Here is a 26,430-nt window from a genome sequence, read left to right as displayed (position 1 = left end):
ACGTACTCTAAGCCAAAAATAAGAATGCTAAATTACTCAAATGGTCCTTAGATTGTTTGAAATGTGCTTCTCATGTTTCTTCAGTTTTAAAATGCCTTATTTGTGTTGGAAATATTCCAATAGACGAAATGGTTTCGATTAATAAAAAAGCTGACACACACAACAATCAAAGCACAATATCAAACACAACCTCTCACATATATGTAGAGTTCACACATACTAGTGCGTGTGGGTCTCATATGTATGTGAAAAGTTGTGTTTGGTGTTGTGTATGAATAATTATGTTCCTAGTATTTTTGTTCGACTAAATCGAAAATGAAAGTCCTAGGGCTAAGATTGTTGAAAATTGAAATACAACTACGAGAATGACTAAAACTCTGGGGACCAGCAGTGCAGTTTTCCCTATTTAAATCTTCACGAAGCATTCAACCTTCCCCCAGCCTCTAATCCAACGGTTCACACCGTCCAAACACCATCCAACGGCCGAAATCCATTTCAACACTCGTAATTCTCGCTCCCAAGTACCGACCTTCGCTCTCGTAAAACCCTAATCGATCCAAACCCTTTTCTAGGGTTTTAGTCTCTCCGAAGAAAGAGAGAGAGAGAGAGAGAGAGAGAGAGAGAGAGAGCCAGGCCCTAGCGATCGACGCTGAAAAAGGTAACTCGACACAAGCCTCAACCAAAGCCAAACCTTTTCTAGGGTTTTAGCTTGTGCTTTTGTGCTGGCATACATGCTACTATGTGCGCGTGTCGTTGTATATACGTGTTTAGTCAGCTGTGCCGATTATGCTTGATTTCATTTTCCGAATCTCGTTTTATACTCCGGTGTTTGGGGCTCGATTGGTACACTCTGCAATTGATTTTCGATCGATTTGACTTTTGACTCTTCTTCAGTTTTTTGTTTGATTATCATCGTATTGAAGTACCAATTTCTCTTAAGTGCTGTGTTAATGTGAACAGTGTGTTGAAATAAGTTGGTGTAGTTAAAATTTTGCCCTAGTGTGTTGAAATGTGGGAAATGAGTATTGAAGTTCACATTTTTTTCGGGATTAGTTGCACCTCAAGAAACTGCTCAGTCGTGGACGGCAGCGTGATTTCAATCTTGGGAGGCTGATTTATAGGATTATTATTTATTTATACTTCTGAGATTAAATTTTGGGGTGGAACTGTGGAAGACATTACATTTTTCCAGAAACCAAGTTGCGTGGCGACCCCATATAATTCATTAATTTGGAGCAGTTTATGGAAAGCTTTGGGGAGTTAGTTGCCCCCAACAGACCTTGATCTGTCTGTGTGGCTGTGTGCTGAGTGGGAGGTTATTAGCAAGACCTGCAGTTGATTATCTGAGATTTTGTAGTTTTCCTGTTTGATGGAACTTTTGTACTACAAATGTTAATGATGGACTTCCGTATGAATGTATGATGAATTAGTATTTTTACCGTTTTCCTGTTATACTTATAAACAAAATATTATGAGTTAGGTCGCAGCAATGGCTTTCTTAAGTAAAGCTGGGAATATACTGAGGCAGGCTGCAAGCAAGCATGCCAATTCAAATATTTGTGGATCCAATCCTTCTGTATTTCAAATGATAAGATGCATGTCAACTTCAAAAGTCTTTGTTGGAGGTATCCACTTCGCTCGACTGGTATTGATTCCCCCATTGTTCTTAATACTGTGCTAATATAGACTTCCCGTAACTTGCAGGACTGTCATATGCTACAGATGACATGAGTCTGACAAATGCTTTCAGCAAGTATGGGGAAGTTGTGGAAGGTATAACATAACCTGTATAGGGAAATGATATCTACTTGCATGCAGGCAATGTTGCACATGTGAAAAGTATTGCGTATTATATTAGTGCATGCCATTGTATAGGTAAGCCTGATGGTGTGGCGTTCCATGACTCTTGTATCCTTGCTATTTCAAAGATATTCTTATTTACCCACAATGGAGGGAAGCCGGAGGGTGCTTTGTTCCTCTTCTTTATTTTGTTTAGGTTGGTGAACATTTTCATTGAAATATGTTGCATTATTGCAAAAAGAATTCGACTTTATATAAAGTTGTAGAGTGTGTTTGATTATATGTTCATGTCTGCGTGTTATTCCTAGTTTGATGTAGGCTAAGAAGCACGCATACGGATACGGGATACAGATACGATACGGATACGCGGATACGCGATTTTTCCAAAAAGTAGGATACAATACGTTGGGGATATGTTGAATATAAAAATAAAAATAAATTATACTATAAAAAAAAATCCTAAATCAGACACAAGAGAGAGAGAGAGAGAGAGAGAGAGAGAGAGAGAGAGAGAGAGAGAGAGAGAGAGAGAGAGAGAGAGAGAGAGAGAGAGAGAGAGAGAGAGAGATTTCCGTATAGGTATATATATGCCTGTGTGTGTGTGTGTATATATATATATATGTATACATACATAAAACTTCTTATAAGGGCGCCCTTACCGTATTAAAGTGAGGACGCCCCTTTTCCAACTAATTTGCGATGATCCGAACCGCTCAATGTGTTCAGAACGTGATTTTAAGAGTACCCACGAGAAATCAGCCAAAAAAAAGATTAGGAAGGGTTTCATTCGAGCAGTTTTTGTTTTTTTCTTTTTTCTGAACGGTTCAAATAAAAACTGCTCGAATCAAGCCCTTCCCAGTCTTTTTTTTTTTGTTTGTGATTTCTCGCGGGTACCTTTAAAATCATGTTCTAAATACATTGAATGGTTCAGATCATTGAAATTTGATCGGAAAAAGGGAGAAAACGGGACGTCCTCACTTTAATACAGTGAGGGCGCCCTTATAAGAAGCTTACTGTATGTATATACTGATACACGAGACAGAGAGAGATGAGAGATGAGAGAGAAGAAGAAGACGAGAGAGAGAGACTTACAGGCGTCGTTGTCGAGAGAGATGAGAGATATCCATCGTCTTATTTTTTCTGCCTTCCGTTCTCTGTTTTCGACTTGTTATGTAGACCTAATTGCAGTTTTGACCCTTTTATTTTAAGTAATAACATTTTTAACCCCGCGCGTATCCAAAATGTATCCGAGTGTATCCGAAACGTATCGGGATACCAAAAACTAAATTAAAAAATAGGATACTCTAGAAAAACATATTGGATATGTATCTGGAGCGTATATGCATAAGGTACGTGATACGTAAGCTTAAATAGAGTATCCGTGCTTCATAGGATGTAGGGATGACAATTTGAACCGAACCGATGGGTACCCAAACCGTAACCGAAATTTTTTTCCGAACCATGACCGAAATTTTCCCCGCGGGTACTGGTATGGTGGAGTGTAAGAAATATCCGTTTGTATGTGTATGTATGTATGTAATGCTTCTGCCGGTTAGGGTTCACTCGCATCACTTCCACTCCATGCAGCCAACACCTCTCAAACCCACCCCCTCCTCTCCTAATCTCCTCTGCAACCCCTCATGGCCAGACGGCCTCACCCCTCTGCCGTTCGTCGATCATAACCCCTCCGCCGTCGATCATCACGGCCCTCCGCCGTTCATCGTCGATCTTGCTCTCTCTGGCCGTAAGTCACTCTCTCATCTCCAGCATATCAGTTTCTCCTTCACACGCATGCTGCAACCCCTTCCTCTTCTCCGTTCAACATCTATCTCTCCTATCTCCAGCGACGACGTTCTCTCTCTCATCTCCAGCTTTCTTCGCAATCCCCAAGTCATCGATCTTCGCGATGTTGTTTTGAAGTGAAGAACAGCCGTTTCGAAGATGAATCGGTTTATCTGACTATTTTTTCCTTGATTACTGATCGTTATATGTTTTATTCGATCAGATCTGTTTTGGTTTATTACTCCTGTATATATGCATCTCAAATGGGAAGCAATTCAATCTGTACTTCAATAAATTTGTCTGCTATAAAGGTCTGCAATTTACCATCGGATTTTTCTTCTGTGGTTTCGATCAGAAATGAGTGATACTCATCGGTTTTTGACTCGAGTTTTTTTTTCTTTGTTTGGATCAGAATACCGATCGGGTATCTGTTCGGTTCGGGGAGTACCCAAACCCCGTTTGGTTCGGTTATGGGGCAGCTGGTCTCCTCCCCGGTGGGTATCGGGCCGGATTCGGGTGGGTTGAAATTTTCGGGTATCGGGTACGGGTATCCCAATATCCGCCCCGTTGCCATTCCTGGTTTGATGATTACGGTTCTGAACCTGGAATAATTACTTTTCACTTGGTGTCTGTATCGCTCGGCATCACTGTCTTTTCACCTTAAGTCTTGTTGATGGCTGTGTAGCATTTGCCACCACACCTTCATTTGTGCGGTATTCCTAGTTTATGCACGATTTTTAATTGGTGTCTGAATGACTCGGAATAATTTTGCTTTCCTGTATTATGGTTTCTTGATGGCAAAATAGTGGCATTGCGATTTCCCTTAAGGAGCTCTCCTTTATAAACAACTCCATATCCTAGTTATTCTTGAAGTCCATGCTTCAGAGATGCACAAAATGCACTGAGAAAAAGAGCTGTGTTTTTTGTTGTAAGTTGAAAGCTGGGGGTTTAGAATATCCATTGGTGGAGGCTAAGTTTTATATTATCGCCTTATCGGGATTGAAAGACAAAACTATATTAATGCTGAGCTGCTTTACATATCTTGCAGCTAGAATCATTGTAGATCGTGAGACTGGTAGGTCCAGAGGGTTTGGCTTTGTTACTTTCACTTCTGGTGAGGAGGCTTCTGCAGCTATCCAGGCCTTGGATGGACAGGTAATTATTACTTGTGTTTCTTATCCATCTGTCTGTCATAGAGAAAAGTTAGTGAGGTGCTGGTATTGGAATTATGGTAAATGTAATTGAATCTGGAAGATATGGACGAATTTAATAGGGCATATCCCGGAGAACTATGTTTTTAGGCAATACTGGTCATGAAGGAGTTTTAAGAAGCTGAATTTTGTTGGGCAACGTGAAACATAGTGTCATGCCCTGGTGGTCAATTTCCGTGGGATTTAGTGCTTCCTAGATCAGTTCTCGTAGGAATTCCAAGTCATTCAAGAGGACTAAAAATGGGTACTTTCCATTGACTGTTGAGAACAAGGATTTCTGTCCTTTTGTTCGGGGGATGGTGTATACTGTTGAACCTTGTTTAAACAAGTTTTGAACTAGATGTAAACGTGTGTAAGCTCTGTGTACCCCAGCTTATGTTATGAAATATTTGATTGTACGATTTTATGAAGAAGAAGAATGTCCAGAGCTCACTCTTATTGTACATGTTAGCTGGGAACTTTGTTTGACATTGGTTTGTCTAATTGTTTATTCCAGGACCTTCAAGGCCGTACGGTGAAGGTGAACTATGCAAATGAAAGGCCCCCCCGAGGTGGTGGCTATGGCGGCAGCTATGGCGGCGGCGGCGGTGGCTATGGTGGCGGCGGCGGTGGCTATGGTGGTAGTGGTGGTTATGGTGGTGCTGATAACTATGGAGGAGGATCCAATTATGGTAACTATGGAGGTGGTGGTTATGGTGGCAACTATGGAGGTGGAGGTGGAGGTGGTGGTAACAGTTTTGGAGGAGGCAACTTTGCCCAAGGTGGCACAGCCACTTATGGCGGGGGCAGTGTAGCTGGAGGCAACTATGGAACTGGAGGTAGTGGTGACACTTATGGAAGTGGTAGCAGTGGAACCGGTAGCAGTGTCAATTATGGAGGCGGAAGTCAGATTTTCAATGCAGCCGGAGGAGCTGAAAGTGATAGCTATGTGAGTGGCAATGCTGGAGCGATGAATAGCTTTGGAAGCAATGGAAGTATTGGATTGGGTGGTAGTGGGGAGCAATTTGGCAGCAGTGAAAGCAGCGGCATGGCTGAAACGTATGGGGATGGAGATGATGAGCCTGGTGACTATGCCAACAGAAAGGATTGAAAATCTTGAAGCCAATGGGAATAGTGAGGAAGTGATTGAATTTACTTCCTTTCGGTTAAAGTCTTGTTTATTGTCTCCCTCTCTGTCTGAACGTATTTTGTCGCTGCTGGATGTAAACTGAAGTTTGATGCGATTTCTGAGGTTGCCAATTTTCTACCGAGAAGTGCTAGTACTGCTATATAGCATTTTAGGCAGGTTTTATTGTCCAGCGGCTGGAGAATGATTTCTCATGCTGGCTAAGTTCATATTGTTCGCCGTTTCTAACTAGATGTACTCCTAATGATGGTAATAATAAATAATAATATTTTGTTGCGATAGCAATCTACTTGATGAATGGTGCTTTGGCTACCATTTTTAGCTTCCAATCACAGCGTTCGGTGACCAAGTCTATGACGCCTCATTCATTGCTGGGCCACAGACGAAATGAACCGATGGCGAGCAGCTTGAGACTTAGCTGGTGAGGACTAGTTTGAACTCGGCTCATTAAATTGATAAACGAACCCAAAATTTTAAGCTCGCTTTGAAAACAAGCTGTGCTCGAGTTAGCTGAAACTTGGCTGATTAATAATAGTACATAGTAATTTATAGTATTTTATCCAATTGCTCTTCAAAGAACTATATTTATTTGACTAGAGCGAGAGTCAAAAATCTAAATCAGTAGCGAGTCCTCAGCGCTCACCAAATTTTGGACAAGCCCAGCTTCAACATTGTAAAACTCTAGCTTAGCCGTTTGCAGCCCTATTGGTAGCTAAAAATCATCCATCATTTTCCTCGAGTCGTGGATTTGCAAGGCAGAAGACAAAAATACTAAGAATGATTGAGGACAAGACCTGAAAATGTGTTTTTTCAGTTTTCTTACCATTTCCCTTGCATGTACATCGAGGAGGTAAAATGACTTTTTAGTTATTCCACCGAGGAGAAATACAAAAAAGTAAGCTAAAACTGAGGAGGTAAAAGAAAAGGTAAAATGGCTGGGATGAAATAGATCGGTATTAGTACCGAGCGACTGTAGGAGGGGTATATTAAACAATGATTGTTTCTCTCTCCTCCTCTCTCTCCCGTTCTTCACTTCTCTCTCTCTCTCTCTCTCTCTCTCTCTCTCTCTCTCTCTCTCTCTGTGATAGATTCTTGCATCCGGAGCCGGATCGGAGTCCGGTTGAGGGTTTTGCTGTTGCCGTTGTTGGTCCCTGAGCCGGCTTATTTTGCTGGCTCGGTGAAACCCAAAACAGAACCTCTAGTTTCGATTTGAAGAAAATAGAAATGTAGAAGGAAAATCTTGATTTTTGATTTAAAACAGAAGCAATTCAAGCGAAGAAAGGAATCTCTGCTTTCAATTGAAGTTGAACCTATCAGAAAGTGCTGAAAGATGGAAGGAAAAATCGGGATCTACTATGACAGATACACTTTCTTATTTGTGTGTGTATATATATTAGTATTTTATAAGGATATAGAGGATAATAGAGGATTGGTGTGGGGTTGAAAGAGATATGAGTAGGTAAAAGGAAAAAAGTGCACTGTTTAATAGTTTTTTCAATTTCTTTTGTTGCGTTTTGGAAATATTTGGGATCTCAGTGGCGGATGGGAGTTAATAGAGATGAATGCTTCGCATTGGCTGCTGTGATTATGTGGCTTATTTGGAAAGGTCGGAATGGAGCACTCTTCAATGATAAAGTTGTCCTTCTCAGAGTGGTGGTTATTAGAGCGGTGGGTTGCCTGCGTGAATTTCAATGTGCAACTACCTCCTTTGCTACTGTTACGGGTGTGCGAATTGGAGAAGCTAGGGGTGGATGGCAGAACCCGTGTGGAGGATTTTTTAAATTTAATGTGGATGGAGCATGGACAAAAGGTTCTGGGCTGGGTGCTTTTGGGGTAATAATAAGGAATGAGCTGGGTGTTTTTAGAGCTTCTGCGAATGGAAGACTGGATTTGTGTTCTAGCCCCATGGTTGCAGAGGCATTAGCTGTTCGAACAGAAAGTCTATGGGTACAAAAAAAATGGTACAGATTTTGTACATAGATTTTTTGTGGGGTCTACAACGGGTCCCACACAAATAATCCGAGTCGTCATTAAATGTAAAATATTTTTTCAAGGGTTCCTGTAAAAAATCAACTCAGTCCAATACCTATAGGTGCTTGATCTAATTATCTAACTTTTCATTACCCGGAAATTTGAATGAAAATTTAGATGATTGGATCGAGCACTTATAGGTATTAGATTGAGCTAATTTTCTATGGGGACGCTTAAAAAAATATTTTACATTCAATGAACGGCTCGAATCATTTGTATGGAACCCGTGGTGGGCCCCACCACAAAATCTGTTCACAATCTGTGCACAGATTTCTGTACCAGTAGCAGGGCTCCTGTTCGAATGGGGTCCAACTGGGCCAAAATCTGGATTTGAGGAATGTGCTTATAGAAGGTGACTCACATGCGGTTATCAATATAATTAACGGTGTGGTGAACCAAGAAGTGAACATTATTATTGACGATATCAAGGTTTTGAGTAGTTTTGCTTCTTGTACTTTCTCTTATAGCCATAGATCCTCTAATTCAGTTGCGCATTTGTTGGCTAGTAAAGGTTTAATTAGGTTGAGGTATAGTCGTTAGACTGGGTCCCCACCCGTTTGGCTTCTTGATCCCTTGTCTAAGGATGAAATGTCCTCTTGATGTATTGGTTATAAAGTAATAATATCATCAGTTATTGTTTTGACCAAAAAAAAAAAATTAACAGTTGCCCAAGAAAAACATGGTAAATGCTGAAAATGGAGGAAGTGAATATGGAAAATGAATTCGAAACCGCACATGCACATGAAACGCATCAGAATTAACATAAGGGTATTCTATTCTAGTACATGTTCTTTAGTCAAAATTGCAACTTCTTTCCCACAACTAGCTTCTATCAGTTGAGGCCTTCTATCAGTTAAAATGATGAAGAAAGAAGAGATTTGAGACTCGTTCAATGCACATTTTACCTCGTTACACTGCAAAATCGTTCTTTCAGTCCATTCATTGTTCACATTCATCACCCGAAAACAATCCTTTCTTAGCGTTCAAAATGACAGAAGAATCTTTCCTGGTTTTCTCAACAATCTGCTTTATCAACAGCATTTCCACCTCATCATGTCCATTCTCACTTTCATCACCCCACAAAAGGTGTTCATCCAAATTCCTTACTTCATGAGAAACTAGCGCCGGTGATGATTCACCACCATTTTGGTTGAAATTTTGTAGTGTGTTTACCTTGCCTCCTGATGTCAAATCAGCTTCCTCTGACTCATTCAACTTTGCAAATGCGCTGTACGCCTCATTATAAGCATCTAAAGCTTCCTCAGAGAGATTGATAACCACAGGTTGGTCCTCTATGATATCTTCATAAGATGATGATCTCAGGTCGCTAAGTGAAAGGTCCCTAAAAAATGTCTCTCGCTCTGACTCCATGAGCTGAACCTTCCTATGGCTATTTTCAAGTGCTGTCTCGAGCTCCTTGACACGTTCTTCTAGTCTGGACTGGATGACTTCATGCAGATGCAAGGTTAGTTCTCTGGGGGAGACGGCGTAGTTAGCAGAGTGAGGGGTGGAGGTACAAATTCCATCACAATCCGCATAGGGTTGGGCTTTGGCTTGTCTACGAAACATGTCGGGTCTCAATTCGTCGTGAGTGATTTCTGGTATGAAGTCTGGGTCAAGCTGCAAAGAGTTAACACGCTGTCAGAGCCCATAAAAGTAATAAATCAGTGCTATTACTGTCAAGTGTCAAAACAGTAGACTTCAGTTCAAGTGTATGCATTGTCGAGGTCAAGGTGCACGTATACGTGCCCACTGAAGCGAGGGCTTTTCAGTTGTATCACCAAACAAGCTACAATACATATCATGTATTGGATACGACAAACAGCTTTCAGCTACAGATATATCTTAAGAGTTAAAGTGGCACGGAAGCAATTATCTGTGAACTGGTCTTCTCCTTTTCAATTCAGTCATGGGTATGGCAATATGGCCTTCACAGAGAGGGTTAGTGGGGGTCTCAAAGTTTCGAAATCATCCCTTTCTCTTTACAGTATTGATGATGAATACTGTCGACTAATACAGGTTGAAAACTTCAAATACCCTTGACCATATCCCTCCATAATTGCTGATGAGAAATTTCAAGAGCATGATTTCCGTACCACCAAAACTATAGCAATTCAAGATCATTCTACCCCCTAATTTACAAAGCTTAAAACCTCGCTACTACCATTTAGATACTCTACTCAACATAGCAGTAATTCATCTACCAAAAAAGAGGGAAAAAGAAGAAAAATAACTTCAGTAGGGCATCAAAATCGTACACAGGATTATTGACTGTTAAGCTATGGTCATACATTACATGAAAGCAAAACAAACTAAGACTAAGGAATGTATTACTTGAAAACAAAGAATCCACAAAAAGATGACTCCCATGGACTTTGAGATGTTCAAAGCCTTCCTCAAGAGTTACAGTACATATCACGTATTGGATACGACAAACAGCTTTCAGCTACAGTATATATCTTAAAGAGTTAAAGTGGCACGGAAGCAATTATCTGTGAACTGGTCTTCTCCTTTTCAATTCGGTCATGGGTATGGCAATATGGCCTTCACAGAGAGGACTAGAGGAGGGTTAGTGGGGGTCTCAAAGTTTCGAAATCATCCCTTTCTCTTTACAGTATTGATGATGAATACTGTCGACTATTACAGGTTGAAAACTTCAAATACCCTTGACCATATCCCTCCATAATTGCTGATGAGAAATTTCAAGAGCATGATTTCCGTACCACCAAAACTATAGCAATTCAAGATCATTCTAACCCCTAATTTACGAAGCTTAAAACCTTGCTACTACCATTTAGATACTCTACTCAACATAGCAGTAATTCATCTACCAAAAAAGAGGGAAAAAGAAGAAAAATAACTTCAGTAGGACATCAAAATCGTACACAGGATTATTGACCGTTAAGCTATGGTCATACATTACATGAAAGCAAAACAAACTAAGACTAAGGAATGTATTACTTGAAAACAAAGAATCCAAAAAAAGATGACTCCCATGGACTTTGAGATGTTCAAAGCCTTCCTCAAGATGCTTTTACCACTCCGAACACCTGAATAGAGAATATGGCCAATTGCAAGACTACCAAGGGATTAACATCAAGAAACAGATTATTCATCCCAGGACAACACCAAGATCGCCACTTTCAATTACATAACTTGTCCGGACCAATAGAATAGAGAAAAGAGAGTTTTTACCTCTAGGTCCAGAAATAGAAAATAGAAAGTAATTCCCACCAGGTCTCCTCTAATTAATGAAACACTGAAATCTTATGAAAGTGCCTAAAACCCTAAACCCTGAAAGTGCCTAAACCCTAGGGTACCCTATGAAAGTGCCTAAACCCTAGGGTACCCTATAAAAATGCCTAAACCCCTAGGGTATCCTATGAAAGTGCCTAAACTACTAAAACTCTATAATAGGAAAGCGCACCCCAAAACCCCTATGAAAGTGCCTAAACCTAAATCCTAGTGCTCTATGAAAGCGCCTAAACCTAAACCCTAAGGTACCCTAAAATCCTAGGGTACCCTAAGATTTTTGGGTACGCAAGGGTACGCAAGGTACCCATTAAGGTACCCTAAAGCCCTAGGATACCCTAAAATCCTAGGGTGACACTTCGATTGATGGTAAATGTATTTTTGTAAAAATGGACCTAGTGGTAATTAAGTATTCCATCTTACCTTAGTGGGAATTAAGAAGTGGTTTTCTGTAAGGGCTTTTTACAACTAGGTACAAAAAATAAAAAGTATTTCTCACCAGGTCACCTCCAATTAATGAAACACCAAAATCCTATAAAAGTGCCTAAAACCCTAAATCCTGAAAGTGCCTAAACCCTAGGATACCCTATGAAAGTGCCCAAACCCTAGGGTACCCTAAAAAAGTGCCTGACCTATCAGGTATCCTATGAAAATGTCTAAACCCTAAGGTACCCTATGAAAGTGCCTAGATCGGTAAAAACCTATGATAGGAAAGTGCACCCTAAAACCCCGATAAAAGTGCCTAAACCTAGACCCTAGGGCTCTATGAAAGCGCCTAAACTTAAACCCTAGGGTTCCCTAAACCCTAGGGTATCCTAAACCCTAAAACCCTAGGGTACCCTAAAATTCTACGGTATCCTAAAACCGTAAGGTAAGGTTTTAGGGTACCCTACAACTCTAGGGTGTCCTAGGGTGACACTTCCATTAATGGTAAATGTATTTTGTAAAAAGTGGACCTAGTGGTAATTAAGTATTCCATCTTACCTTAATGGGAATTAAGATGTGGTTTTCTGTACCTAGTGGTAATAATCCCTTAAACCCTCTTGAAAATTCCAAATGAAATGCCTTCCAAGAGAACAATGAATTTCAAGTATTCATGAAGCAATGATGTGTTGGTTTTCAGTACATGGAAAATCAGTTGCAATGGTCTTCTCCTATGCCACTAGGTCTAGAAATTTTTATGCATAACAATGCAGTGATAAACATATAATTACCTCAACTAGACTAGACAATCTTCTCTCCAAACTCAATGAATTCATGTTCAGTTCCAATCTTTCCAGTTCAGCTTGAAGCTCAGCTTCAATTTTACTCACAGATTCAGAATCTTCCTCTGCTTTCTGATCAAGCAGTTCTTTGCCACAATATTTCCTTGATCCATCCCAATTCTGTTGCGAGCAAAATGAATTTGATGTGCTTTTATCAGAATAGTCCTCAATGGCAAGCTCTTTTACAGTTAATGCATCTTTCATCTCGAGTTCATCTTGTAGATCTTGAACCAAGTTTTCAGTATGCTCTAACAAGTCATTCAATTTTTCTACCTCCCTTTTATTTGCTAAGAAAGAAGATATCAAGCCAACAGATAACCCGAGACCGAAAAGAGGAGCCCCATGAGATGATCCTGACCAACGTGACAAAATCATTGAATGAGTTAGACTTAGATCACAATTAGAAAAACGTTATTCAAGAGGAACCATTATTCAAGAAATTAAGCTGTCAAGACTGCGTAATTCCCATCAGAAAAAAAGTTTGTATCCCTCAACTTTTTAACATATCAGAACTGCTCCAATTATTCTTTAATATCACATTTCAAATTATGAAAATGAGATAAGATAATTTTGCAATTTACTAAAAATGGGATTCGGGTACCTTAATTAATGAAAATGAACAAAGAAAAATGCATCATGAAAATGCTGAACCATTGTAAAATCACTTGAGTCAAACATTAAGTTCCAACCCTTTATAGAAGCCGTGTATGAAATAACGAATAGAAAAGAAAAAACAAATGTTGATTGACATTTAGATCCACGTGGATGAAGGTGCTAAACAACCTTACTGCTTTTGAGATTAGCAAAACAGAGATAAAAAGTACAAATTCCACTGCCCCATCAAAGTAATACAACCGAAGAAACAGGATGCATTCTTCTCCATGAGTTACTATTGCTACTGCTAAGACAAAGGGTAAAAAACTGCCACCCTATCTTCGCTCCCAAGTCCCTGGGCTCTACCACTCGAGGTTGAAGGGGAGGGAAACCATGACTGCCACCATAAAAGACAACACGAGCAATCTCTTCCAACCTCGGTAGTCGGCATTTGTACCATGCAACTACAAGTTGAGGATAATGGAGGTCACTGGATTTTTGAAGAATCCTTGAGAGAGAGTGAGATGAGCTCAGGTAGGTAGGGTGTAGAAGGTTGTCTGGTCTATGGAGTAGAAATTTGCAGAAAATGGTCGACAGTGTAGAGAGGAGAGGAGGAAAGAGAAAATAAAATAGTTTTTCCAAAGTGTTTCCTGTAGTACTTACTGCTTGCCATCATTGAAAATTTCTCACTGGATGAAGTGAGATTATGTTCATGAGGTTTGGGGCTGTGTTGCCAGACGAAGTGATCTTAACATGGCTAACTGTTGTTTCCCTCCGTTAACAAAGGTTGGAGTTAAATGGGGCTAGGCTGATAAAGAAAGGTTTGCTGACTAGTAGCTGGAGTGGCTCGTCATAATCGGGTCGGAGTACCACCTCTCGCGGTGATGTGGGACTCCAGTGTTAAAGAATACTCATTTAAAACCAATGATTGAGATTTCCAAAAAGCAAGGGTTTAAAGTTAAACAAGGTGGTTACCATATTCACTTTTCCGAGAACCTGCCAACTAGAAGCTTTTGGAAGGTGAAACTAAGTACAATTTTGGCAACTACCTGAAACTTGGATTGCGAAACCTAAACAAACTTTATTATGAGGTTGGATTCTGCAGATTTCATCATATAGTGGCATTCATGCCCCTAGAGAAAAGAAACTTTATCGAGGAGTAAGAAGCGTACCAGTTAGTAAATCGAAGTGCTTCGCATTGATCATTTTACTAGAACTGCTCAATTTCCTACCAAGCCCCTTCCGCATTTTAACTTTCACCCTCGGAAGCTCCAAAGACCCAACATATGGTAGTGGAGGAACTCCCAAAACAGTCTCATTTTCTGCTGAACTGATTTGGTTACGAAGCTCATTTTTTCTATTTTCAGTTGGCAAACTAAATGAATAACCCCCTCCGCCGATTATCCTCCTTCCGTCAGTCACAAAGAACGGTCTCAGAGCCGGTGAAGATTGTGATGGAGCAGAACTAAGCACATACTCTTCCATTCCAGCATGTTCCCTATACAACTGAGCCATGAGGCAACTTTCTAGGGAACTAAGAGGCGTTACAAATTGCATATTAGATTTTCTACTTCTAAGAGAGATCCTATTCCTCGTGAAACCATAAGAAGTACTCATTTCTGTCGTTGGAGGCTCATGAAATGAATCGCAGGTATTTTCAAACTTGTTGGCATTTTCTCTTAATCCTTCTGCTACTGCTTGGTCTTCACTTTGCAAGTATGCAGGAGACAAAGTAGATATAGAAAGCACATTGCAATCCCTGTAATGATCAAAGTTATATAATTTTTCACCCGATGCGGAAGCACTTTGAGCAGCTTGCTCCCTTTCTCTAGGAACATCTTCACCAAGTCTTTTTCTCGGTGCCAATCTTCGCAAAGGACATCTCTTGTCACCATGTCGACCCATGGAAGGTGGTGATCCAGGCTTCACAAATTTGGAATCCCCGGAAGGAAACTCTGATGAACTTTCCACGTCCCTCTTTACTTTCTTCCAATGTTTTGCTAAATAGTCGGCACTAGCAGCTGCTAAAGCAACCCATATATCCATAACTGCTTTCCCTTTCCCAGTAAATAAATCACTACCCAAATTCCACGGTACAAAATTTCCTCTTCACCTTAATTCGAAGAATCATAAACCTGAAGACAAAAAATTTCACGAACCCAACAATACTGGAACTGAAGAACCGAGACCCTCAATTTTTGTGAGGCGAAAATCAAATTGAAACAGAAACTCCACTAACATGGAACCAAGATAGAATATCTCAACTCATTAACCAAAACCACTTTTATTTCTTTGGAGCAGTGATAAATTGGATAGACAAAAGCCAATTATTAACAACCAGACATCAAGAAACATCTAAGGAATCAGGGCCCCAAAATTTTGAATACGTTAAATCAGTGCCACAAAGTCATACTCATCAGAACCAACCACTCACATCAGAACAAGCTGAGTACAAATAATATAAATCCAAGTTATACCCATTTAACAGCAATTCCTACCTAGCAAAACCCATCAGAGAAAAAGAACCCATTTCCCTAAAACCCTCACCAATGACTTCAATCCAAACAATACCCAATTGAAAGAAACTTAAAAACTGCAAAATCCACAAACGGATTGTCCTATTTTCGAAAATTACTCACCAGTGCAGTTGCAGGCGATGAAGTACGGGAATAATATGCAGAAAGATAATCAAGAAAATGGGTTATTTAAGCCATTTCCAAAATTGAAAATGCTAGTTTTGCCAAGAGCTGAGACATGCGAGGGAAATCAAGAGGACACAAGATTCAGCGAGGATGCGATTGTTGTGGAGAGAGAGAGAGAGAGAGAGGATTGGGTGCAGTGGGTGCCTCGGAATGCTAACACCCGTTGATCCCGTTCCTCCGTTATCTAGAGGCGATACACGCGAGTCGGACTTTTTTATACAAGCAATTGAGAGGGGAATATTTGTTATTGCCAGGAAAGAAAAAGAACTACTTCCAGAACAATGTTGCTTGAGAAACAACGTCGTACGCGATTGGGAGTGTAATATTTTATTTTATTTTTGGAAAATTTTAAATAAGCACTTGAACTTTCACCTCAATATCTCATGAACAACTGAGCTAATAATTTTTCAGAAAAATACCTGAAGTTAATCGCCTTTAAGAAATTGGGCACCCGGGTCCTATTTCCGTCCATTTGGTGATGGAAAATGCACGCCTAATCTATTTTTATGCTGACTTGGCTCTTTTTAGCTGAGAAAACGTCTTTTGGAGGAAAACCAAAGCACATACCGTTATTTTGGAGGGAAAAAGACACTTTCTATCATCTTGTTTTCCTCTAATTTCTCCTAGAGAAAATTTCTTTTTTATCCCTTCGACTTTGATCAAAAATTCATTTTGAAAAAGACACTTTCTTTTATATCCCTTCAACAGGACCACATTGAAAAAAATTGAAAAATCGAAGTATTTTTATGCCGAAATTGAAAGGTGAAGGACCAAAATGAATTTTTAATCAAAATTGAAGGGATATAAAAGAAATTTTCCCTTTCTCCTATATCTCTCCCCCCCTCTATTACACGTATAAAACCAGCCCTTTCCAAAGAGAAATTACCCTATTTTTCCCCTCATCTTCTCTGCACTTTCACTCCCTACCATGAACAGTAACAACAACAGCAGCTTCAGCTCCAACATTGAAGACAGCCTCTGCAACTTATGTGGAAGACAACATGAGATTCAAACCTCATGGACCAATGCTAATCCTGGTTGGAGGTTCAAACCTCAAGTGTTTTGTGGTCATGTGTCTTTGCACGTGATTTGGTTTTTCTCCAAAAAAACGTCCTCTTAGCTAAAAAGAACCAGTCATCATAAAAAAGGGCCAGGTATGCATTTTCCATCACCAAATGGACAGAATAGGACCTGGGTCCCTAATTTCATAATGGTGGTTAACTTCAGGTTTTTAAAAAAAAAAAAATCAAATAGTTCAGATGTTTATGAGACATTAAGGTGAAAGTTCTCAAGTTGAGGTGCTTATTTGAAAATTTTCCCTTTTTCATGATTTTTTTTTAATGCACGGTGTCCTGAACTAGTTTGTGTGCACCTTAGACTAATTCTTACAGCTCATCCCACAGTTGTTTCACACGTTTACACATGCAGATGAGACGACCCCAAGAATTGTTGGAAAGGAAAGTTGAATCTGAGACTTTAAAATTGAGCAAACAGCTAAGTTCCAGTCAACTTTAAGATTAAGACCACTTGGCCAACCCCAATTTTTATTTTATTTTATTTTACGATCAACTTCAAACATAAGTTTTTCAAATCAGGGTTGGTAAAAAATAGGTTAGGAGTACTCCTATTATTTTATTTCGGTACAGAATGACGAAGTATAACACTTTTTTTTTACAAAAGTTGGTACGGGATTTTTTTTCATGAAGATTGTCTGAAAATGTTCTCTCTCTCTCTCTCTCTGCAAAATGGTGAACTATAGCATAATGAGCTCTCTCTTCTTCTTTTTTTAAATCAATTTGGTAGAAGGGTTTTTTTTTTACGAAGATTTGTTGAAATGATTTTTTTTTTTCTTTTTACGAAATTATGAACTATACCATAAAGCTTTTTCATACAAATGACAAACTATAACAAGACTTTTTTTTTTTAATCAAGGTTGGTAGGAACAGTTTTTTTTTTCTGATACGAAATGATGAATGATATGTAACATAAGTTTTTTTTCTTTAATTAAGGTTGGTGGTGTTAAAAAAACTTTTTTTGGTTAAAAAATGAGGAACTATAGTAATTTTTTTTTAATCAAACAATGCGTTGGGTGTAAAGAACAAATGGGGCAAGAGGGATAAAATATGGATCCAGATATATCTCTTTCGTAAAAAATTATCTCAATTAAATATTAATAAATTCTTAATCGAATCATGCTTACTGATTTCATATGTTAAACTAAAATTCTAGACAAGTGTCATTGATTAGATACTTCAGAATATAGGATTGCGTTGATTTTTTGCACGTAAGATTACAAGATTAATTCATAAACGGTTTCCATCATTGAAATAATATACGATGTGGACCTACACTATACGATCTTTTAACAGATTAATAAATTGGACACAAGTTCTGGAAAGAGTTCCGATTAATTGAGTTAGCCTCAGTTGGTTAGATTAGAAATGTTCGTACACAACAACTTGATATATATACTCCATGAAATAGGAATTGGATCCTCTTCGATCTTTAATTTGGACAGGACGAGACAACTTAAATTCAGATTGTCCATTGTAGCAATCAATTATTCGAATTTGCTCCGATATTCTCACCGATAAGAGCTCTTACTAGTAAAAGTATTTGAGCAATTTCGAATTATTGATTAGACGGACTACCAATGTACTCCATAGTCCATGTTTAATTAGATTTTCTCGTCAGTACTACTCCAAAACTTGGATGGAGGAGAATCCGAACACTAAAATATGTGGGAAACCCATAGTACAAAATTTCCGTGACTAGGCGAAAGATTCTAATCTTGGAGTATATAGTATGAGGTGGAGATTGTATGTTTTCAGGTTATTTTTAAGGTAAAGGATATTATAGTTTTTCTAATGCAAATCTTATATAACTTGAAGCAATTTATAAAAATACAATAACATACGTAATAGAGTAGTATTTTCCAAAGATTTTCAATGTCATCAGTAAATTCGTTTATTTATATGCCGAAAAAAAATAATAATCCGTTGATCAATCTAATTTCATTTGTGTTATAAGACCGGCACTTTGAATTACTTTTTACTTATAAACATTGAAATGAAACATGCACGATCGTTGCCATTGTCGAAACCAGAGAATGAAAGCACTACGCAAAATGGGACCAATCAATAGTCCATCTGATGATGATCAGAACAATTTATTTTATGTGTCTTGACGTATTTAACATCCATGCAAAAATTACATTCATTAGACATTGATATCAACTTGAACGAACCATATTTTGTCACAAAAGCAATAGTTAGACAAACTCTAACTGTAGGGTAAACTTTACAAACGGTCCCTCTAGTTTTCATGAATTCTCATTTTCGTCCCTGTAGTATCAATTTTGTTAATTTTAGCCCTATAATTTGCATTTTGTCTCAATTTCGTCCCTCTTGCTTACGGCGTTAATGAAATAAACGGAATTGGAGGACAAAATTGTCATTTTTTCTCATAGAGGGACTAAATTGAGATTTCATGCAAACTAGAGGGACTATTTCCACTATTTTATTTTTTACTTTTGTTTTTGCAAATAAATTCAAAATACATCCTATGTAATATATTTCTCATCTCAATTTATATTGAATAATCAAAATATGTTGAATTTTTTAAAAGTTTTTATTATATATATCACAAAAAATATGAGAAAATTCGAAAAGCAACCCCCATGTTATTTGTCTTGGCCGGTATTGTATTTTTTTTCAATTGAATTTTCAATCTCGCTATTTTCTTTGTCACATGATTAAAAAGAGACGGGATTTTGGAGTTAGCTAACTCTCGCGGGATTGCGACCCTTTGTCCTGGCCATTGTAGCACGTGTGTCACAAAAGTTGTTCAATAATATTTAGAAATCTTGTAATTGTGTTTAATTTAGCAATAAAACACTATTAAATATTAAGAGATCTAATACATTAAAACATGGGTATAAGTGTATATATTTTGGGACTTACTCATAAGATCACTCATATAACAAATAAACACGGATTTTGAACATTTTTTTTATCGGGTGAAAAAAATAAGGAGATTATAAGGACATGATACAAAAACATTAGCTAAGGGGTTGATTTATGCATTTTCTAATATTTTTGTAATATGTAATGAAATATAAATATAATTTTTTTTATAGTTTGATTACCCAATAAAAAATAATTCAATTGTCAAATACATTACTTATGGTCTTTTTTATTTTATTTGCAAAAAACAAAAGTAAAATGTAAAATTTTAGAAATAGTCCCTCTGGTTTACATAAAATCTCAATATAGTCCCTCTATGAAAGAAAATGACAATTTTGCCCTTCAATTCCGTTTGTTTCATTGACTGCGTCAGGGAGAGGGACGAAATTGAGACGGAATGAAAACTATAGGGTTAAAATCGATACAATTAATATTAGAGGGACGAAAATGAGAACTCGTGCAAACTAGAGAGACCATTTGTAAAATTTGCCCTTATTTATATTCAGACAAATATGGCTAGATTAAACTTTTTACCAATCTTTGATAAACTCGATTTTTGGCATGGCAGTTAGACATGCCGAGACCAACTACATGAATGGTTTGGACTGTGAAATAAGACTGATTCCTGTTTTTCATCACATGCAAGACAGCATGAGAGATCATCACATCATAGGATCTTGACTCCTTAACTTCAAGGTGCTAATCTAACTATTCTAACATTCCTCACGATAAAAAAACAATTCCTATATTAGGGACCATTTTTTTTTTTTTAGAGGGTTTACATGATTACAAGCAAAGGCCACCATAAGTTTGATGTACCACAAATTGGCCGTCCAGGAATGCTGGCAATCGGCTCTCTTTAATTATTAAGTGAGTGATACTTTCCGTCGTCTTTCTAGATTTGCGCAAATATTTTTCAATTGATTATTTGTCTCAACGAGACTTAAGAGGAATTTAAAAAGTATAAAATTATGAGCTAAAGCAACAACAAAAAAAAAAAGCTCATTGAAGACGAAAATTGTTCAAACAAAGGCAATTTTATTGTCTTGTTTTTCTTTTCTGAACGTTTTTCAACTCTATGGTTCCAACTAAGGCCTACCGTAGATGGATTCAACCTAAAATAGAGGTGCATACAGACAAGTTTTGATGCGCTTTGGGCTTTGATAAAAGATTTTACAATTCAAAAAAATTGAATTTTTAGATAATGCAACTATGCAAGTACCGAACGATATCAGACTAAGCTAAAAAAAATGTACTATATGTTAACAAATGAATCTAGATAAAATAAACAATTCCGATTATTGAAGTAAGATTCATAATGGTTTGCTTCCTTTTAAGATCTCAGGTTTGAAACCTCTCAGGTACTATCAACTCCTTTGGGATCAAAGATGACAATCTCATCTAGTTCGTCGAGCAACTTGGGTTCGAAGTGCTTCCTCACCTGCCAATTAGTCAGAACCCAAGTGTGATTAGATTAATTCAGAACATCTTTCACCACAACGAAAACTCCTATTCCAAGTTTTGCGTTTCTAGAAAACGTTAATACGCTAACAAAATAGATGAAACAAGTCAGTTGAACGGAAGATCCATTGAGACCATGAAACTGTTGCTTTACCACTTGCATCACCTTTTCCCGAGCACTCTCCGCCGTCCACTCACCAGCTAATCCTTCCGAGAGACGCTCAGTGCGGAGGTTTGAAGTCATAATTATTAGAGAGTTGGTAAGTTCAACCGTGTGACCTTCGCTATCTGTCAACCTTCCTTCGACCAAAACTTGAAGCAGAGAACTAAAAGCAGGGGAGTGTGCTTTCTCTACTTCGTGAAATAGTACGACACCATAAGGCCTCCGCCTCACTTCCTCTACCAGCTTTCCACGGTACTCATACCCGAAACTGCTGAACCCGTCAAAACAAAACAAAAACAGTAAGTAATCATCATTTTGATCCCTTACGGCAGAAAAAGGTGATGATAAAGCGTTCAACGTATTGTAATTATCATTCCGAATTAGCATAGTTTCATCATCATAAAGTTGTTCTGCAAGAGCCTTAGCAAGCTCGGTCTTTCCGACACCATCTGGACCAAGAAGAGGAACGAACCACTTGGTTGTTGCGGCATTCCTAAACCAACTCTTGACTTGATCACAGTCCTGGCGACAACATTGACTGCGTGATCTTGTCCCACCACCCTTTGACGCAACTTGTCAGCGAGGGTACGCAACGTCTGTTTCTCTTCCTGCCCAAGTCTCGTCACAGGTATGCCTGTCCACCTACTCGCAACTGCTACAATTTGTTCTGGTCCCACAGTCCCAAGTGCTAAATTTTCTTGTATATTCGCCTCAACTTCAACCCTTGCACCTCTAGTTAAACCATTACTTCTTTCACCTGCAAGAAGCGGAAATAGGAGCTTCTTCAGCTTCTTCTGTTTCAGAGTGCAACGCTCATCATCGTTTCCTTGTTTCTATCTAGCTCGAGTGTCATATTTGCACAAGCTCCATCAACTAGGTCAATTGCTTTTTCTGGTAGACGACGGTCTGAAATCCAAAAACAAACATGCATCTGAAACACAGTATTGCATTTGAAAAACGCAATGTAGTCATGAATGAAACAAATAATTTCAGCCTTGTAAGCTTCAGAAGGTTGCCAAAAAAGAAAAAGAGAACACAATAAGAAAAAGTCTGTGAACATACTAGCTGGAAACTGTAATCACTACGTACCGGTGATATGTTGGGCTGATAGCTGTGCAGCAACCACAAAAGCTTGATCCTGAATGCTAACACCAAAGCCCTTCAAACTTCTTTTTCAACCCTCTGAAGAATACTAATTGTGTCCTCGATACTTGGCTCAACCACATAAACCTGCTCAAACTGACTCTCAAAAACATCTGTCTCCAAAAATTTCCTATACTCGTCAGAAGTTGTTGCTCCAATGCATCTGAGTTGTCCCTTGGAAAGCATTGGATTGAAGAGATTAGCGGCTTTTATGGACTCTTCAGTTCGACCAGCCAAAAAGAAGGTGTATTTTATTAACGACAAAAATAGCTTTGTGTCCGGCCTCTTCGACTTTTTTCAAATCATCTTTTAAACTCTTCTCAAACTTTCCCCTAGATTTCACCCCAACAACCAAATCCCCCAAATCTATGGTGATAAGCCTCACATCAGTAAGATTACGAGGAAAACACCCAGTAACAACTCTCTGAGCTACGCCTTCAACCACTGCTGTTGTGCTAACACCGGGCTCTGCAATAAGAAGTGCATTGTTTCTGGTTGTTCTTCACGATAGAATCGTGAGTACCATTTGAATCTCACCGTCCCTTCCGAGTACCGGATCAAGCTTTCTAGCCGTAGAAGGGGACTCGTTTGTCTTGCAAGTGAACTTGTCACGATTCATGGTGGATTTTCAAGCCTGCTACAAAAAGTACATTACAGTTCAATTCAGTAGCTTTATTTTGCCCAGTTCTTCTATGTCCACGACAGAAAATTGAAATCACAAGATTTATGATATACGAATCAAAATGTATGCAAACCATATCACAAGCTTGTCTGTAATCTGAGTGAAAAACATATTGGATCGTAAAACAAATCGATCAACTCAACTACTAGAACTTCAATAATACTCCCACGTCCCAAATTGCTCACCCTCTATGAAAAGTCGGGCATTTTTTGGATCGAAAAATAGTACTTCGTGGATCATTTTTTGAATCTATTTGTACCAAATTAAAGTACTCTACGCGATCTTTAATAAGGAAAAGATTTCAAAAAACAATGCACATAAAGTTCTTTATTTTCTGATCTAAAAAATGCAAGACTTTCCGTAGATTTGGAATAGAGGGAGCACATTTTCATGGTACTCCCTGGTAATATGTTTGCCAATTTGCCCTTGTTAGTTATGTGGTTCACTTGGATCCTAAAACTTGCGAACTGTTTATTATGGTAGCATCTAAGACTTCTTTGCTCTTGCTACAGCTACCACTACAACAGTTTTGTATGCTTCACTTCTGATCAACTGCTTCAGTTTCTGTTCTCTATTTCTTCTTCATCCCTCCCAGCTACTCCCATTTTCTTTCCTGAATTTTTCTTCCAGTATGATTGCAAAGTTTCCTGCATGCTAATCGTATATGATGTATTAATTGCTTTCCACATCACCTATGATCTTACAATTTGTTATTTTTATTACCTTTTCATTTCACATCAGACATATTCGCATTTAGTCATGTAGTTACAGTATACATTAAGGAAAGGTGAAGAAGACCTTTTATCAGCTTCAATGTGGACAGAAGGACCAACGTACTTGACCCGATCACTGGAAACATACAATCAGACGACACAGATAAATAAATAAACCAGAAATTTGCATTCTTAGACCCTGGATCAGGAACTAAGAGATGGTATCATTAGTCATGTAGTCACAGGATACATTAAGGAAAGGTGAAGACCTTTTATTAATTAGCTTCAATGTGGACAGAAGGACCAACGTACTTGACCCGATCCCAGGAAACATACAATTAAACGACGCAGATAAATAAATGAACCAGAAATTTGCAGTCATAGACAGGGATCAGCAATTAAAATAATAAACAGAATCAATAGGTGCCAAAAACCAGAACAATAATTTGAACACAGCTGCAACCCACATGCAAAACACGAAGGAAAAACACTGCCAAAGCCATCTATCCGTCAAGCTTCACGAAATCAGGAGCACAGATCAATAAGTGCCAAAAAACCACACACACAGTAGCGCGTGTTTGCCGGAACGTTCATGGAGGTTACATACTTACATATGTTATAACTGCAACGAGCAAAGCTCGCTAACACCTTATTTCACCAGAGAAGCACTCCAAACTAGGTACATAAACGCACTCTGCAAGACCTGAGGTCAGTCCAACTATTCGCCCGAAACAAATCATGCTATCAAGGTTAAACAGACCAGCATGATCGACATTCGAAGCTAATTCGCACACTCTCCTTAAGTCGAACCCCAAATTTAGCAAGCCATATAAGGAAGCAGAAACAAGACGGTGGACCAAGGAAAACTCCTAAAATCACGTCTCAGCTTATTCCCTCTACGGCTCCACATTAAGCATTTGAAGATCTTGAAGTCCCAATGGAACAGCCGGCAAGAGAGAGAGAATTAAACGGAGACCACCCAAATATTGGTCAACAACAATAAGGTCCACCTGATATAGAAACATTTTATTCACTCACAAGCTCCACCCTTAGAAAGAAAACGGAGAATCAATCCCATCCCTTTCCACCAAATTAACCAATCAAATTTAAGAAAACAGATGGATTTCAGACAATGAGTACTTTAAGGCCGAAACTGAAACTGTTTCAAGAAAATTGAAACCTTTCAAGATCTCAGACATCTAAAAATATGGTATCACTTTTTTTTTTGGGTAATTAAAAGATGGTGTCACATTCAGTCATGTATAACTCTTCCTCTTCTTTTTTTTTTTGATAACCGGATGTTCGGGCCAGCTTGCGCACACCTCGACTAATTCCGGGGCCCTGAAGTTAACCACCGGGCCGGCATAACCCTCAATGGCTCCAAAGTTTGGAATGTTTGGCCTCCGTGGAAGTGAAATCTGTGATCTCATGGAAGATCACTTATTGCTTTCTCAAAACCACTTTTGGGGTTGACTCTTCCTCTCTTTGAAACCCCTTAAACAGTAGACCCAAGTTCAAAATTTTGGAGAAAGGAAAAGAGATAGGTCGGTTCTCTCTCCTCTCTCATGAGCTACTTCTCTCTCCTCCAAAACCACCGATCCACCACCACCATGGCAATGTGCATAACGTGGACAGCAAAAGTCGGACTCAAGGCCAAATTGGAATGGTTCTTAATTATCACTTGGGTTAGCTCCATGCGATTTAAATTCAATCTCGTAATCTTCAATTTACACGGAAAAATATGTTGGCAGAAGTCAAATTACCCCAACAAACAAAGAGCAAAAGAAGAGGTCAGTATGTATATTACGACCACATTGGCTAAGTATGGGATTAGCCATGTGCATATAAGCTTTGGGCACCCTTCTATTGTAAGTTGGTTTTCAAGTGTAAGTTCTACCTAAGGGTTTGTATCATTTGCGGAAGAGAGTTTTACATGCAAGTGTCACGTCCCAATTCCAATACGGGTCACGTGACCGGCCGGTGACGGAATCACCAAGGCCTCCAACACTTTTCCCATTCAGAGCACACTAAATAACATAAAAAGAAAAACAGCAAAAGCGACTATTCATACAACTCCAGAGTGTCTATACGACGTAGCTAAGCTTAATTTACAATACCACTTGTCTCAAAACTACACAACGTTCCTGCTCCTTTTTACAGACGTGCTATTTACAAGAGCTAACCAAAAAAAAACACATCCAGCCCTCAACTTGCTATCTACAATAACCTGAAAAAATAGAAAAGGTTTTCATAAGCCGAAGCTCGGGTGAGAAACGTATACCAAAATTACAAGTTTGACCATGGAAATACCTTACTTAATAAAACAATTCAAGAACCAAGCAACATTTCAAGTATTCTCATCAAATTTTCCAATAACAAGCATTTTGATCCATAAATTCAATTTTTTGGTCCAAAAGATGGACACTTTTCTTCTTCCCTTTCACTTTTGCACATTCGAGCGATAATAACATTCAACGGTATGTTTGCCAGTCAGTTGGGGAGCGACCCCATTGAAGAGTGGTAAGATATTATTACCCGGT

The 26,430-nt window shown here is 38.7% G+C and overlaps 2 protein-coding genes and 1 pseudogene across 2 annotated transcripts; 1 reads left to right on the top strand and 2 right to left on the bottom strand.

Annotated features, from left to right (window-relative positions):
* The first annotated feature begins 443 nt into the window (after positions 1-443).
* On the top strand, positions 444-6,204 carry LOC131311913 (glycine-rich RNA-binding protein 2, mitochondrial). Its single transcript, XM_058339548.1, has 5 exons — positions 444-658; positions 1,481-1,625; positions 1,705-1,773; positions 4,631-4,737; positions 5,290-6,204. Exons 2-5 carry the CDS (start codon positions 1,490-1,492, stop codon positions 5,881-5,883), a joined length of 906 nt encoding a protein of 301 aa, XP_058195531.1. The 5' UTR covers positions 444-658; positions 1,481-1,489; the 3' UTR covers positions 5,884-6,204.
* A 2,413-nt stretch (positions 6,205-8,617) lies between these two features.
* LOC131311912 (uncharacterized) lies at positions 8,618-15,964 on the bottom strand. The gene is made up of 3 exons (XM_058339546.1): positions 14,234-15,964; positions 12,417-12,820; positions 8,618-9,570 (listed from the first exon to the last, which is right to left on the bottom strand). The coding sequence occupies exons 1-3, from the start codon at positions 15,105-15,107 to the stop codon at positions 8,890-8,892; spliced, it is 1,959 nt and encodes a 652-aa protein (XP_058195529.1). The 5' UTR covers positions 15,108-15,964; the 3' UTR covers positions 8,618-8,889.
* Positions 15,965-21,053: 5,089 nt separating this feature from the next.
* LOC131311911 (chaperone protein ClpB1-like) lies at positions 21,054-24,029 on the bottom strand (annotated as a pseudogene).
* Between the last annotated feature and the right edge of the window lie 2,401 nt (positions 24,030-26,430).

This window comes from Rhododendron vialii, chromosome 12a, assembly GCF_030253575.1.
Source record: "Rhododendron vialii isolate Sample 1 chromosome 12a, ASM3025357v1".
NCBI classification, from domain to species: Eukaryota; Viridiplantae; Streptophyta; class Magnoliopsida; order Ericales; family Ericaceae; genus Rhododendron; species Rhododendron vialii.
The sequence above is the reverse complement of the archived record's forward strand: the minus strand, read 5'-3'. Positions and strand labels throughout refer to the sequence as shown.

Excerpts from the sequence above, each read along its gene's own strand:
- LOC131311913 (XM_058339548.1), top strand. The coding sequence starts at position 1,490 with ATGGCTTTCTTAAGTAAAGCTGGGAATATACTGAGGCAGGCTGCAAGC. Across the intron at positions 1,626-1,704 it reads TTCAAAAGTCTTTGTTGGAG|GACTGTCATATGCTACAGAT; the intron begins GTATCCACTTCG and ends CGTAACTTGCAG. Across the intron at positions 4,738-5,289 it reads TCCAGGCCTTGGATGGACAG|GACCTTCAAGGCCGTACGGT; the intron begins GTAATTATTACT and ends TGTTTATTCCAG.
- LOC131311912 (XM_058339546.1), bottom strand. The coding sequence starts at position 15,107 with ATGGATATATGGGTTGCTTTAGCAGCTGCTAGTGCCGACTATTTAGCA. Across the intron at positions 12,821-14,233 it reads GCACTTCGATTTACTAACTG|GATCATCTCATGGGGCTCCT; the intron begins GTACGCTTCTTA and ends CACGTTGGTCAG. Across the intron at positions 9,571-12,416 it reads GATTGTCTAGTCTAGTTGAG|CTTGACCCAGACTTCATACC; the intron begins GTAATTATATGT and ends AACTCTTTGCAG.